Source organism: Rhopalosiphum padi, chromosome 3 (genome assembly GCF_020882245.1).
Source record: "Rhopalosiphum padi isolate XX-2018 chromosome 3, ASM2088224v1, whole genome shotgun sequence".
Taxonomy (NCBI): Eukaryota; Metazoa; Arthropoda; class Insecta; order Hemiptera; family Aphididae; genus Rhopalosiphum; species Rhopalosiphum padi.
In genome coordinates, this window is record NC_083599.1 from 26,934,116 (window position 1) to 26,949,517 (window position 15,402).

General features: G+C 27.4%; 3 protein-coding genes across 3 annotated transcripts; 1 reads left to right on the plus strand and 2 right to left on the minus strand.

Moving 5' to 3' along the window:
- Window positions 1-656: 656 nt before the first annotated feature.
- LOC132926807 (uncharacterized) lies at window positions 657-4,181 on the minus strand. The gene is made up of 2 exons (XM_060991214.1): window positions 4,047-4,181; window positions 657-1,229 (listed from the first exon to the last, which is right to left on the minus strand). Exons 1-2 carry the CDS (start codon window positions 4,084-4,086, stop codon window positions 964-966), a joined length of 306 nt encoding a protein of 101 aa, XP_060847197.1. The 5' UTR covers window positions 4,087-4,181; the 3' UTR covers window positions 657-963.
- Window positions 4,182-5,568: 1,387 nt separating this feature from the next.
- Window positions 5,569-6,683, plus strand: LOC132924959 (uncharacterized). The gene is made up of 2 exons (XM_060989393.1): window positions 5,569-5,801; window positions 6,254-6,683. Exons 1-2 carry the CDS (start codon window positions 5,569-5,571, stop codon window positions 6,591-6,593), a joined length of 573 nt encoding a protein of 190 aa, XP_060845376.1. The 3' UTR covers window positions 6,594-6,683.
- Window positions 6,684-8,388: 1,705 nt separating this feature from the next.
- LOC132926956 (probable Dol-P-Man:Man(7)GlcNAc(2)-PP-Dol alpha-1,6-mannosyltransferase) lies at window positions 8,389-15,074 on the minus strand. Its single transcript, XM_060991385.1, has 8 exons — window positions 14,762-15,074; window positions 13,939-14,071; window positions 13,509-13,682; window positions 12,901-13,054; window positions 12,685-12,829; window positions 11,448-11,674; window positions 11,121-11,378; window positions 8,389-10,395 (listed from the first exon to the last, which is right to left on the minus strand). Exons 1-8 carry the CDS (start codon window positions 14,885-14,887, stop codon window positions 10,029-10,031), a joined length of 1,584 nt encoding a protein of 527 aa, XP_060847368.1. The 5' UTR covers window positions 14,888-15,074; the 3' UTR covers window positions 8,389-10,028.
- Window positions 15,075-15,402: the final 328 nt, after the last annotated feature.

Consider the following 15,402-nt stretch of genomic DNA (forward strand, 5'->3'; position numbering starts at 1 on the left):
AATATTCATGTACCTATAGAAAATCATGATATAAACGTTTGATTATAATTTCAAATATCTAAAGTTGTTTATTTTTGAATTACAACAAAAAACTAAATCGATTTTTATCGAATACTAGTAATACTACTCGTAGTTTTATGTAAAAATGTACGTTTTTCCTTATTATTATTTTTGTTTGTTTTCACGGTCCTTTTGAAAAGTACTTAAAAATGTTTACTTCTGGCTCCCCATAGTACTAACTAGATTAATTTTCTTCCAGAAACTTCCTTTAATGCTGAACATTGATACAATAATATATTTAACGCTCCACTCATAATTTAAAAGTATTTAGTATTCAGAAATAAAAATAGAAGTGTTTTTAAGTACCTATTTAGAACACATTTTTCAAAAGTATTGTAGTACAGGTACCGATTTGAATACTTAACATGACTAAATTTCATATAACTATTATTTTATTCCCCCTAGTGCTTGTCGATGAAACCACTATGACCACATACAATAAATAAAGTAATGAACATAAAATTGTTTTGTATATAATATTATATTAAATAATTATAGTAAATAAAAAGTACAAATAGTATAATTAATTGAAAAAATAATAATGTTTTTAAATAATAGTATTAATATTAACTGTAACATACATGATATAAACGGTTACAATGGTCACATACAAACTAAAATAACCAGTATAAAAATGAATTAGTCGATAACTGTAAAAAATGTTTCACCTTTGTACAAAAATAACAAAAAAATAAATACATTATACCAATTATCGACCGTGTTATATAAAAAAAAAATGTGATCCCATAAAACAATGATTAGATAATGCGAGTTTAAATATTAATATGTAATAATATCATATGTGTAAATAAGTTTAATAATCTATATCGACTAGTAATATTAAAAGTATACAAAATGCAACAATGCGTCATGTTGTAGTGATTAAATTTTTTTTTTCCATTATTACAATTCTTTTCTCAAAATTTGAGTAGTATATAAATGTCTTATTATAACAAGGAATAGAATGCGTAACAAATAAACTGTCATCGCCACTACTAAACTGAAGGTGACAAATAACAAGGTAACCAATAAAATGTTGACAATAGTGGAGTATTTGTACCATTCGTCCTTTTCGAACCCAGTGCAACTTATTGATGCATCTTTAAATTCCTCCGTAAGATTTACATCATCCCGTGATACTTTTTCTTCTTCTGGTATTTTTTCATCATCTGAAAACAAATAAAATAAAGAAGTGCCAATTTATATTTTGTAAAAATAATATTTAAGAAATACCTAATTTATTTTTGATTTATTAATTTATTGAAACCAATCTACATTGTTAACATATTAGATAGGTACCTAAATGCATACCTACATAATTTAATATAATATCAATGTTGAAACCAAGCTTATAATAATATAATCTAGTTAATACATTATAGTAACCAATAATGTATTAGTACTTATAAAGAAAACCAGACAAAACCTTAATTGTATCAGAGCATCCATTTTTTTTTAATTCTATTTTTTAGTAATAATCTATTAAATTGCAGTTTGTGCTGTAATAAATAAAACTTGTAATAATAATAATAAAGTTTCCTAAATCCACCTAACATCCTTACAAAAAAAATACGCCACACCGGTACACGTCAACTTAGTCATATCCCTTCTGGTCAAAGCGATTCTCATCGTCATGTTCCCGTGATTCACGCGTCCTCGAGTTTTTGTGTATACATGCGCGATAATCCATGATATAGATTATAGCTTCTGGATGACGCTCGAGCTTGTCAACCGTTGCGCCACCATTTCCTAGAAATACTATTCTATCGTTGTTATAGGCCTACAATTCATTGCTGTTATAATATTAACATACGCGGACGATGTCTGGTCATTTTTCAATTCACGAAGTGTGATTTCTTTCCTTATTATTCAATATTTTTACGCCTAACGAGTTTCTGACTCAGGTTTGATTGATACCTTCATTTAATTAAAAATTCGAATATTGCAGTCTACGTCGCGGTACCTATGTCCTATGTGTATTATAGTTATGAATTTATGATAAAATATCAGAACCCATAGCAATATAATGATATACTTCACATCTCCACTATGAATCTCTTATCAATCTTTAATTTCTCAAATTGAAATTTTAAAACATCTACATAATGTTATGCTGTTAAAATTAATGTCAAGCTTTATAAATTAGCTATCTTACATTTGTAATAATTAAAATATTAGCAATATTTTATACTAACTGATCCTGTACGGCGTTAACCATGATAAATAAAATAATACTTGTGGATTTAATCTGTCTTAAGCAAAGGCGTAAATTAGGGGGGCTTAGGGGGGCTTAGCCCACTACATTTTTTAAAGTTTTTCAGCAAATTTCAGGTTATTTATTAGAGAAAATTATAAAATTTACTACGTAATTCCTAATCAGGATATCCGATAGGTATGTATTATGCTAACGTTTAAGCTTCATAAATAAATTTTGTATTGTAAATTTGTAATAAAATTAAAATGGTTGAGCTATACGTTAATATTTTATAACGGCAACGATAAAAAGTTATGTATTATACGCCGTTAAATAAATGATTTTGAAGTTTTTATACACATCTTATATAATAAATGTTACAATAAAATTGTAAAATTTATATGCAGGTGGTGCTGGGGACGAAGCCCTCCGTGGGCCTATTGTATGTTTATAATTTTAGCCTCCCCTTCTAACAAGGAAAATTTACGTCCATGGTCTTAAGCTCCGTTAAACATAAATTACACATATTTCAGACACAACCATTTTAGTGGTGCTGACCAAATATAAAATACAAATCTAAAATTATATCCAATTATAATAACTTTAATTTTATGTACCTTATTATAATGGTAACCCTAAGTATACAAAAAATATTCATTATTCACGAGCCAGCAAATCTTTGTGTGGTCCTCTCTTTAAAATGCAAAATTTAAAAATTCGGGTTTAAGATATTAATCCATTGCATTATCTATGTGCTAAATTTCAGAACCATGAACGTAATAGACTTGGCTGTGAATCGCTTATACATACAAAAATTGCATTTTATTAATATAAAACATGAATTATATATAATAAATATTTTAAACTAATTTAGCTCTTAATACAAGAGTAGGTGGTAGGTTACAATTTTTCAAAACCTTTAAAAGAAAAACATTTAAAGTTATTGATAGGAATAAGCAGTGAGTCATCGTGTGTGTACTATATATACTATATTATATAAAAGGGCATAATGTTGTCGAGGCAAGGGTGGAGACTGTTGACTGAGAGTTTCATAAACCAATATTGATTTTTTTATTTAATCATATTTTAGTGTCTAAAAATTTAAGGACTGATATTGACATTAGTATATTTGATCAAGCAAAGGTATTTAAAAAATAAATTATATTTTATAATCTAAGTGGAACGTTTAAGTGTACTTGTATACGAGTTTAACCCCCGTCCACTCAAACGGCTTCCTTTTGAATACAACTAATGTAATATTACGCAGACTCCAATGGAATTGGCGAATCAATAAATGTTATTTGTCTTATTATTATATACCCAAATACATATTGTAATGTTTATATATATATATATATATGTATATAAATAAATACGAACAGATATTATAGTCCAAATGTATAAAATTATACATTATACAAATATAAAATACACAATAATCAATGTATATGATATTGTTATTAAGTTTCGAAAGTGCTTTTTTTTAAATTAGGTACCTACCTAATGTTATTTTGAAAAATGTTTAATCATATTATATTATTGTATACAAATAAATTTTTTTTTTTTTAATGTTTAAATTATTTAAATTTATAATTTGTCATCACATGGATGATTAATTCTTAAATAAATATAATATAATATACTATAAATATGCTTTGAATGTATTTTAGCGTGAACATTTTCTTTATACTTCCTATCGATTATACAGGTAGGTAGTTAATATATAATATGCGTAAAATTAAACATAATAATCATGGTTTTTACGTATCAAAATGTTCTATATTGTACTTACTCGGTTCATTATAGGTGGTTAATAATTCGGGTGTCTCCATTTTGTTCTTTTGAAAATTGAATAAATATATTTTATTATAGCTTTGAATCTTTTATTGGAGTACCTACTAGCTGGTTTTCCACAGTACAAGTGAAGACGTAAAGTTCTAATATATCTACCATACACTTATTGATTTTTGCAATATGAACTCAGGCTTGCCATATTAACACTACAAATTTCGGAATTATAAAGACAAGGCACACTGAATCCCTATGCCCTTGTTTAGTGCTGACCGAGATCGAAAATTCCCGGGGATACCGAACATTTTTGGTATGAAAATATAAAAAGGTCTCATAAAAGGTCTTGTGAATTATTTATTACTATAATATCACAATAAACGTCAACAAAAATATTCATACGACGTATCTCTCCATCAATTTTCTTAATTCGCTAATTAAAATGCTATTATATAATATAGACAAGGCCTTAATATGTCCAAACCGGGACATCATTACCGTTATTATTACTTATTAAAAATTCAATATGTCCAAGAAATATAATTCGTTATTGTAAATTCGTATTGTATAATTTGATAAATTATATTACCTTTCTTTTATCGGTACTTCCCGTTCTGGTCATACTTAGCTAGTTGTTTTACCTTAAACAGTGACATTTCGATTGTTTAAAATTATTTAAAATACTAAAGAATTAAAAAAGACGTTTTATTTTATAATAATTATTGTACTAGATTTAAATTTAATTATTATTAAAAATTATAATTTATTCGACTCATCGATTCCACCAATATTTATTTAGCACATGGATCACATTAGTACCAGGTATATAATTTTATGGCATCCCATTTGAATAGTTTTTTGCTTTATTTGTTGAAGCAATATTTAACTACTTTTATAAAAATTTTTAAATAACGAGTATGGTAGCAAGGGGTTTTTTTTAAGGAGATGATGGAGTCATTCCCCTAAAATTCCTCCCTTCCATCTCTTATTTATTTTATTGGATGATAGGTACTTAGATTTAACTTGAATATTTGTATGTATAATTTTACAAGTATAATCAATCACTACAGTGTTCCTATCTACTGATATGATTATATGCCTTTTTTCAATTTGTAACTTGCTTTGCTAAGCAGTTTGTACTTTGGTCGAAGAAAAATATAATTTATATTCAATAGTGGTATCTAAGTATTTACAAAAATATTAGTACTCATGAGCACAGGTCAAATATACCTCTGGCTCGCCGTTAAAATAATAAACCCTGTACAATGTCTATAATACTAGAGATATATACAATTCATAATTTAATACAATTTGCTAAATAAACAATAAAAGATTTCGGACGCGTATCCATGACACCTTGACGTACCGTACCTATAACATTCCCTTCAACTAAGCAATTCGTACAAACCATCAAGTTTCCATCTTGCGACCGAGACGGCCTCGTTCGAATTTCCACGTACCTAATCGTCGTCTCGTAATCTTTTCGTACTCAATATTGCTGTAATTATTAAACGTTTATGGATCAAATGTCTTCACCCGTAGTTAATGAACCAGCAGCGGACACCGTAGAAGCTGTTGCCGACGATGGAGCGGCTAAACAATCGCCAACCGTCGATTTCGCAGAAAAGAAACAGTTGTCGATCGAACCGCTGACAGCTTTCTCAGACGAATCATACGCGTGCGATCGGCAATACGCGATCGTGCTCGCGCAACTCATGTCAGTCAAAGAACGTGACAAAGTGTATACGTGGATCGACAGGTAAATTTTCTGGATATTTGTTTTTTTACGAAAAAAAATGTGGGTATTTGTGTGTTATAATCTCGTACCCCAGGACAAAAAAACCACGATAAATACCCAATAACTTTTCTAATAATAAAAATTAACTTTAATAATCTTACTTAAATGAGTTAAATGTCTATGAGTTCCATAAAATAAAATTACTACTGTTAAAAAATTTTTTAAATTATTATTTCATATTGGTGTCTCTAAAATATTTCATACAGGACATTAAAAATCTTGATCTGAGCTAGACCTATCCTAAATATTTCCTGTCTGGGTTTAATTATAATATACCTATTATCTTGAAAGAATAGAAGTTTTTGATCCCTCAACGGCCTTTTGTGTACCACTTAGTAGGTACCTATTTAGGTGTCTAAATATTTTTTAATGTAAATAATTGATGGTGAGACCGGGATGTATGTTTCGCGCAGAATAGATACGATGAAGGACAGCGACGATATGCGCGAGGAACGTGACCTTTACCTAAAATTTTTAACCGTTTCACTGAATAACGGCAAACTAGTGCCACCATTCACCAAGGATCCGCCAGCGGGATTGCGCCCGCTCAGCACCATCGTGCCAAGATCCGTTTACAATTTCATCTTCAAGGGAAAATACAACAACGGTGACTGTAACCAGCGTCCCCCCGAGGAGATCGTTCACAAGTTCAGTCCACCGGATGAGGTCGAGCCCAGCCAGTTCTTCGCCCGGCAGCCAGTGCCGCACAACGGTGGCCTCGTATACGCCGCAGCGTTCAGCACCAAAAAATGAAAAGAAACGAAAACACAAACCTAGTCATATTCTTGTAATGTGTTTTATATAAATAGTGTGTGCAGAATAAATATTTCAATGTAAATATTACACTATAGATAAATTCAATTGCTGCGTGTGTGACTGTGTGAGAAAGGATGAGAAAGGTTGAAAACACGATAACGATATTCTGAAAGTTTCAACGTTTAAATCCCATTGCAAATATCATCCACTTTTAATTAAATTTAAGTCCAATTTCGTGATTTCATTAACATATCATTTCTTAGCGAAGGTTTAATTATTATCAAGTTTATTCACTTCACTCTTTTCTCCGCATCATGCGTGTACACTTACTCAAACAGTTATACACATATTACTCAGTAGAGCAGTAGCGTAAGTATGCAGGATTTTAGTTCGGTTAAGGTTTTCATTATGGATTTATCAGAGACTCGTTGGGAGCTCCGCCATCCATACCACGTCACCACCACCATCACTTTATAGATCAACTAGTAAATACTATAAATACTAAATAGGTATCGTATCACCAACATTTTATAACAAAATAATCCTTTCAAATTCCTATTTTTGTATTAATTGTCTTCTCTTATTCTCTTAAAATATCAAATATTTTATAATAACATATTATATAATAATATATGTAATATGTATATTGTATACTTTAAACAAAATAATAAAATAACTAAACAATATTCATTTTTTTGAAAAAAAAACTTAATATTGTGACATATTTTCTTTTAGTACTCATATTATTTGTAAATGATAGCTGAATGCCAAACTATAGCTATAAATTGGTAGATTAAACTTAAGTTGTAATTTGTAAGTGTTAAATCAACATTCAAGTGCCTTGATAAAAATTAAGTTCATTCATAGTAAGACGCTGTAAAGATCTTCATAGGGCCTTATTCAAAGTTACTATAATTTGTTATCAATAAAAAAAGTTATATCTAATCAAATATTTGAATAATGATTTGTCTTGTGATATGAATATGTTGCGGTGTTGTTGTGATAAGACAGTGAAATGACTGCTGTGGTCTAAAAACAAAAATTGGTCTATACTCTATCCCCACGATGTAGAGAAGACATCTTCTACGTGTTCAGGTGTTCTCTACATCGTGGTCTATCCTCTGTGGTGTAACCCGGTTGTAGGCATAGACTACCATTAGTTCAGTGGTTCAGTCATGCTCACTATCTTAACAAGTTCATAGTTCAGCAGGTTCAGCTCATTCATTAGCTGGCTTCAATGTCTATTTATGAAAAATCATCATGGCAAAATCACAATATGGTTATTTAACTTGCTTGCTAATTGCTATTCATACCTTTCAGATTAATATTTATTATTAAACCGTATTCATGGCTAACTAATACATTTCAGTAAGTGCTTATATAATTATTAAACTAAATAACAAAGTGTCACAAATCTCTAAATACAAATATCATATACCAATGATAACCTACCATTGGCGCCGAATTTAGATTTTTTTGTTAAGTGAAATCTAAAATTGTTGTCCTACCCACCCAATTTATATGATAACTTGCTTCACATGACATATGAGTTCGGCGCCACTTTAACCTTCTGTTAAATTCAGCTTCCTACTGCTAAACATAGTAGAGCACAAGTCTACTTGGTCTAGGTACTTGCTGTTTCTCTTCGAGTACCTACTGTCATGAACTGAAATCAAATACTTTAACTAAACGATGAATTTAAGTTTTATAACAAATATAAACTTTAAATAAAAATATCACATTAACTTTAGAGATCTTTTTATCAACTTAAAAAGAAAAGGATTAAAACCAATACAATGAAATTAGTTTTTATTTTTAAGTACAGGGAATTAACTGCTAGTATAAACTAACTTAATATAGTAATAGACACATCACACTTTCATTACTTAATCAGTTAATTTTTAAAAGTTATTTATTTTTTTTGAACAAACAAGTTATAATTTTAATTGAATATCAAACAAATATGGAAAAAAATAAACTTCTCAATGAATAATTCAGAGCTAATTCACACGAAAAGCGTTAAACGTGCGTTTACTATTACCATACGATTGCTAATAACTGTACATGATATGTATTATGCTTTATTATATTATGATAACGCGCGTTGGAAAACAACGCGCATTTAACACAGGTATGCAACGATAACTCAAATATATTGTCTACGCGCTTTAGAACATGTCAATGTGCTAATACACATTAGCATTAAGATGTTCAGTTATAACGCACGTTGCCACAAGTAAAAAAAGGTATAAACGCACAAAAAAATTAAATTGGTAACCATATGAACAGAGGTAACGACGTCAACGCGCGTTAAATGCCTTTCACGTGAACTTTCCTTTAAAGATTACAATAATAAATACAACACAATTTAAGCAAGAGTTAGAACATAAACCAAATAATAATTTTTATAATTTAACTAGAATTTAAAAATACAAAATTTATTTCTATAAATTAATTTGAAAATTTCTTAAGTAATAATTACTTTGTACAACTTGGTACACTATAACACATTTAAAATAAAAAAAAAAGTATAATTTTAGCTTCATAATCAAAAATAAGTAAAATAATAATAATTAAAAATACGGATATTTGAATTAAATTACATTTATTTTATAGGTTGAATTCAATTTTACTAAAATGATTAATTACAACAATAACAAGGGTACCATTCAATTACTAATTTTGCAAATGTACTAAAGAACAATTTTAATTTTAATATATGCAGTAGTCAGGGTCATAAATCATTTTATTTAAATGGAGGGTGAATCTAAAAATTTACCAGCCGGCTTCAATCCACTATCATCAACTATTAATTGAAAATCTATTTTTTTCCTGAGAACAATTTCAGATAAATCAAGTTAAACAAAATTTTCACAATAGATAATACGTTAGTAAGTCACCACACAATTATTTTAGGGTACCCCCTACCTATTTTCAGTGATTTATGTAACTGAATATGTGTGTTATGTACACTATTATGTATAATATATAGAAGTTATGTGGAATATTTAACAATAATAGTTTATAATCATTTATGATTGTTTTTATTCATTTATAAGCTAAATTCAACTCTATATAAGCTTAAATAAAATCTGAATCTATTTTAAATTAAAAAAATTAAAATAAATTAGACAAGAATTTAAGGAAGATTAAATGTTGATTATACATTAAGGTTATAAACATAAAGGTAATTTTATTTCAGTCTGTCTTACAGACCATTATGAAATTATACTAAGGATGTACTTTCAAATGTAATCCATAGAAAAAACATATATTACTTCCACATTAGAAAAAAAATAATAAAAAAAAAATTGTTACAACTTTAGTGACATTTTAATTTTAATTTTTATTCTTTATTATTATTACTCTAACGTGGAAGTTAGGTGTATGAGGTTCATTACAGTTTTGTTTTATTAAAAGCAGAATTCGAATTTACTTTTGTTTATGCTTATTTTTTTTAGTACTTTTATCTAATAAATCTAAATTTAAATCAATTTTTTTTTCTATATCTTGTTCGTTCATGAATTCTTCAACAATTTTCTTTATATTTTGCTTAACACCCGATTTAATAACTTTTTTTTTCAACAAAAATATCTGTGTTTTAGTTTTGATTTTTAATGGTGGAAAAGTATTATAATTAAATGATACATGTGAAAATCCTTGTACTGTAGACATGACATTATGAGTATTTCTGTAATGCAGCATTTCTTCATTATCTCGGCTACTTGATCCGACAATTAAATGTGTGAAAGACATAAGCTCTTCACATCCAGGTTCCAGATTTTCTTTTTTACTGTACCTATTAATTAAATTAAAATTAATTAATTTAAAATGATTTTTTTTACATTATATTGTTTATTATGCAAGAATGAAAAAAATTTAAAAAAAAACTTTACACTTAAAAGTGCCATATATGTTAATTTACATTATTAATTTAAATTTATTGATAATAATATAAATTAAAAGGACGTTAAACCTTCATGTGTTGTCTCTGTCTTACTAACGTACATCATAGTAAATTCGCATTCAGCAAAACACATTTTATGATGTTAGTTTTAATATTAGAGTAAATTTAACTATCATATAATTTAGTGGTAAAAACATTATCTAGTGAATGTAATATGCTATTTTAAAGTTGTAATATTTTACATAACTATAACTCACTTAAAAAAAGATAATATCAATAAAAACATACGATATTCTCTAGATAATATTCTTACCATTAAATTATATGATGGGTAAATTGGTGGTAAATTTACTCTAATATTAAAGCTGATCAAAATGTGTTCTGCTGAACGCAAATTTGCTATGATGTACATTAGTAAGACAGTAAATGTCAGAGATTACACATGTGAGTATAACATCCTCTAAATAGAATTGATTAATATTTTTAAAGTTCAAAGTAAAAGAATTTAATTCACATTTTTGCATTGTTACATTAATATAATTATTGAGTTATCATTATTGCAATTAACAAAAAAAAAAAACATCCAAGGTAATAATACTTTGTATTGTATTACTTACGTCCAATGAGCACTTAGCTGTGTAAAACGAGTTACTCCAGTTTGTGCTGCATAATTGCCAATATGTATTGTATAATTAGCATCTAAATGATTATTTTCAAATGAATGTAATAATGTCATTGCATGGCCTCCTGGGTAATTTTTATTTGATGCACTCATCAAAAATACTGTAAAAACTAAATTACCAATAATATGACCAGTACAGAATAAAAGTGCAAGTATATTTTTGAATCCTTTTGGTTTAAATCTAGTTTGCCATCTGTAAACAATAAAAAATTTAATCATCTTATTAACTAGATAATAGTTAAGTAATAACAGTTAAGCATACATTTTATTGCAAAAGGTAGCAGTAGATACGTTTAATACTGGAAATACATAAATAATAAACCGAAGCTCTTTATGTGGTAGTATCGAATAAATCAGTACAAACATCAATGTTGGAATAAGAAGTCGCATTACTCGAATATCATATAATGCACCAAAGGGTATAAACAATAGAGAAAGTGCAACGCCTCGTGGTATTGCTGAATAAAAGTACCATAAAAATGGCTTAGTCTGATTTTATATAATTAAGAAAAAATACATACATATAATAATATAAACCTACACATAAACAATACTGATATAAAAATGTCATCAAATTAATTATAATTAGAAACAATAATAATTATTATATTTTAAGTTATTATTAAATCGATTTTTACTTAATATTGTTTTCTTTTTAGTAACGGTAATAATTTATTAAGAATTACAATCATATTAAGAGGCCGCTACACCAGCATTTGTATTTTCCGTCTATCTCCTACATAATATGGGAACAAAGATAATCCGTATTTCCACGATTATTACTCTCTGGTTCAGTTTAGGGCAAAAGCACTTATAGTATATTTTATAAAGAGTATTTCCTATGCATTGACTGGATAGATTTTTAATATTTACAATTTTGAATAAATTATTAATGATTAAAAATAATCGAAATTATTTTAAATTAAAACATATGCTTATATTCATAAAAAATGTAAATATTAAAAATCTATCCAGTCAATCCATAAGAAATACCTACTCTTCTTTATAAAAATATATAATAGGTGCTTATGCCCTTAACTGAACCAGAGTCGTAATCGTGAAAATACGGAATATCTTTGTTCCTATATTATGTGGGAGATAGACAAAGAAAATAAATACTGGTGTAGCCGTCCCTTAACTATAATTATTATTATTCATGTTATAGTTATCTAATAATACACTAATTCATTTAATTTATATATTTATAAGACATTATATTATTTTTTTTTTTTTACAATATATTATTTAAGTAACAATATTTATTCATAATTGTGACTTGTGAACTATATTTAATTAACTTATATTTATTATTATTTGAAAGTTAACTGTTTTTGGACACAATTATTGATTAACTAATTTCATTTATTTACAATTTCCAATATTCGTATGGTAACATTTTAAGAATATTTTATATTGAAAATTTTTACTATTGTCTTTTAGTAAATGTTTTATTTAATTGTTTTAAACTTTTATTCACAAATTATTTTTAAAAAGGATACACCCCATTCACTGCTTTTATTGAGTACTGTATTAAACCATAAAACTTCTCCTTCAGGCCATACTGGGCGACCCCAAAATATAGAGTCAATGACAACACTTATAGTCAATACAGTTATGGCCGCCAAAAATCCAAGTTTTAATCCCCTATAATAATAAAAATATAAAATGCATATAATTATATAAACTTTAATTCAATTCAATTAAGTAGCATGTACCTGACTAGTTTAAGACGCTTATACAACAATTCCATAAGTATAATAATACCTAAGTAAATGACTAATTCTGAACGGAAAATTAAAACAGCAATCGCCGAACTCCATATTAATAAAATATGTTTTCCTCTAATCCAAGAACTCAATGCTACCATTACTGTATCCCTAACGAAAAAACCAATATAATTTAAAATTGTTCAACAAATATAATATTAACTTATATTAAAATAGAAAGTGAAATATATAAATGATTATTTAACAAATATCAATACCCTAAAATTGAAAATTAAAAACATGAAACAATACATTTTAAATATTTTTTTTTTATTCTTTATGTTTAAAATTAATATAACATATTGATTTAAATTGTATAGGTAAAACAAGTAAATATTTAGATAATAATTAATAAGTAATTTTAAATTGTACAAATTATAATTGATGAAACTTTTCACATTATTAACATTTATTTATACTCATATATAATAAACACATACATATCATATACATTATACATTTTAAACAATATTTGTAGACTGTATTATGTAAGTCATTACAATACTGTAAATACAAATATTACATAAAAATTTTACTAATACTAAGTAAATACTGACCTAAAGGAAATGCCATGATATTAGGGAGTGTACGACTGGAATAAAACATTAAATGATACTGTGATGCTGTTAAGATTATAAACCAATTTCCAACACTATTTCCAAATACCTTTGAAATACTTTTATTAAAATATTTGATACTTGAAACTACTACAATACCTAATATTGCACGAACTGTAAATTAGAATATTAATTAATTTTAACATACATATAAACCAGTGCTTCTAAAACTCTTGTCAAGGGGCCTCCATAAATTTAATGTGAAACAGCCATGGCTCACGTAATAAAAATCATTAATTATTTTATGGCCTACCAAGATTAGGTTAGGTATATATTATATATTTCACGGCCCACCAGTCGTATAGCCACGGCCCCCAGTTTGAGAAGCACTGATATAAACAAATAATAATTAATATTCTTATAATTTTACCTAATAATTGACTGAACATCTTGTTGAACTGAAGATATTTAAAAACAGAGACAAATGGAAATGACAATATCGATATGAACAGAGGACCCAAAAATGTCCTAGGTACAACACCAGGAAATTCTAAATGATCATACTGGAAAAAAACAAATTATGTATTACTGCATTTGTAATATAATTATTTAATAAATGTTATGTTATAGGCACACATTTGTAAATGATGTTAAAATACAAAAATATAAATTAACACTAAATGGAAAAATTTATTATTCATATTGAAAAAATATCAACTTCTTGTTGAAATATTAATCAACATTATTTTTTATTTATTTCGGTAAAAATATTTAATTATAAGGTAAACTCCTTTCTAAACAAGAATATCATATCACTCGTGTTAAATTGAAACATGATTTTTTTTCATATAATTTAATATTTTATTCAATTATGATTTTTCAATCGTAGCCATAGTTAGAATAGTATTTTTAATTCATTTTTTTTTGTTCATATTACCTGGAAATTGTTGTTTTAATATAAGAAAATATTCAATATAATATCAAAAACGGTTTACTATTTTTAATTTAACTAATAATTTTTAATTGTACCTATCACTCAACTATTTTAATTCAACATTTTAAAAAGTCTTTAAAAGATTTTCAAGATAATTTAAATCAATATACAAAAATCTCTAGGTTTTTCCAATTCAGTGATACATCTTGGCCAGATAACGCAAATAAGAGATTTTGGCTTGGCAACTTGACACTTAATAAGATTTGGACATCAAAACATTCACACCGGCGAACACAACGAGTTTTTCGACAACACACACCTGTGATAAATTACTCTTCAAATACAAAATGTCGTGCATTGCTTGCATGTTGAAACTCTCTTCGACTTTGGTAAACGGGCAGAGAACCAAATGCGTCGCCGAGACGACGTACAGTAATTTGTCCATGACCAAATATTTATATTGCGTTCACAACGATCGCGAAACGTTCATTTAAACATGAACAGATAGACGATTACGAGCTCAAACGTACAACAGTGCAATAATAATAATAATACGAAATAAGCATACGAAATCGGAAAGAAAATATTATAACTTTTTTTTCAATATTTTGATAATATTATTCAGATTCAGATTTCAGAAATTTGGAACTCGTGTTATCAGTTTGTCGGCGAACGTGTGTTATCGGAATGGAAATGTCAAGGGGATTGTAAAATGTTGCCGCTTATTTAAACGATGGGCAATGAACCAAAACTACATATTATTATTGTCATCCTCCGACATAATAATTTTAATAATTTGAGTGAAATAACTGAATAACTGAAATTGTCAGATAGCATCAGATGTACAACGGCATACATAGGATGGGACTTGGCCAAGAAAGTCTTTCAACGGGGGGCTTCCCTTAAAACACCAATCAAAAGTTAATAATTAATATAATTGCCTAAAAAATGTCCATAGAA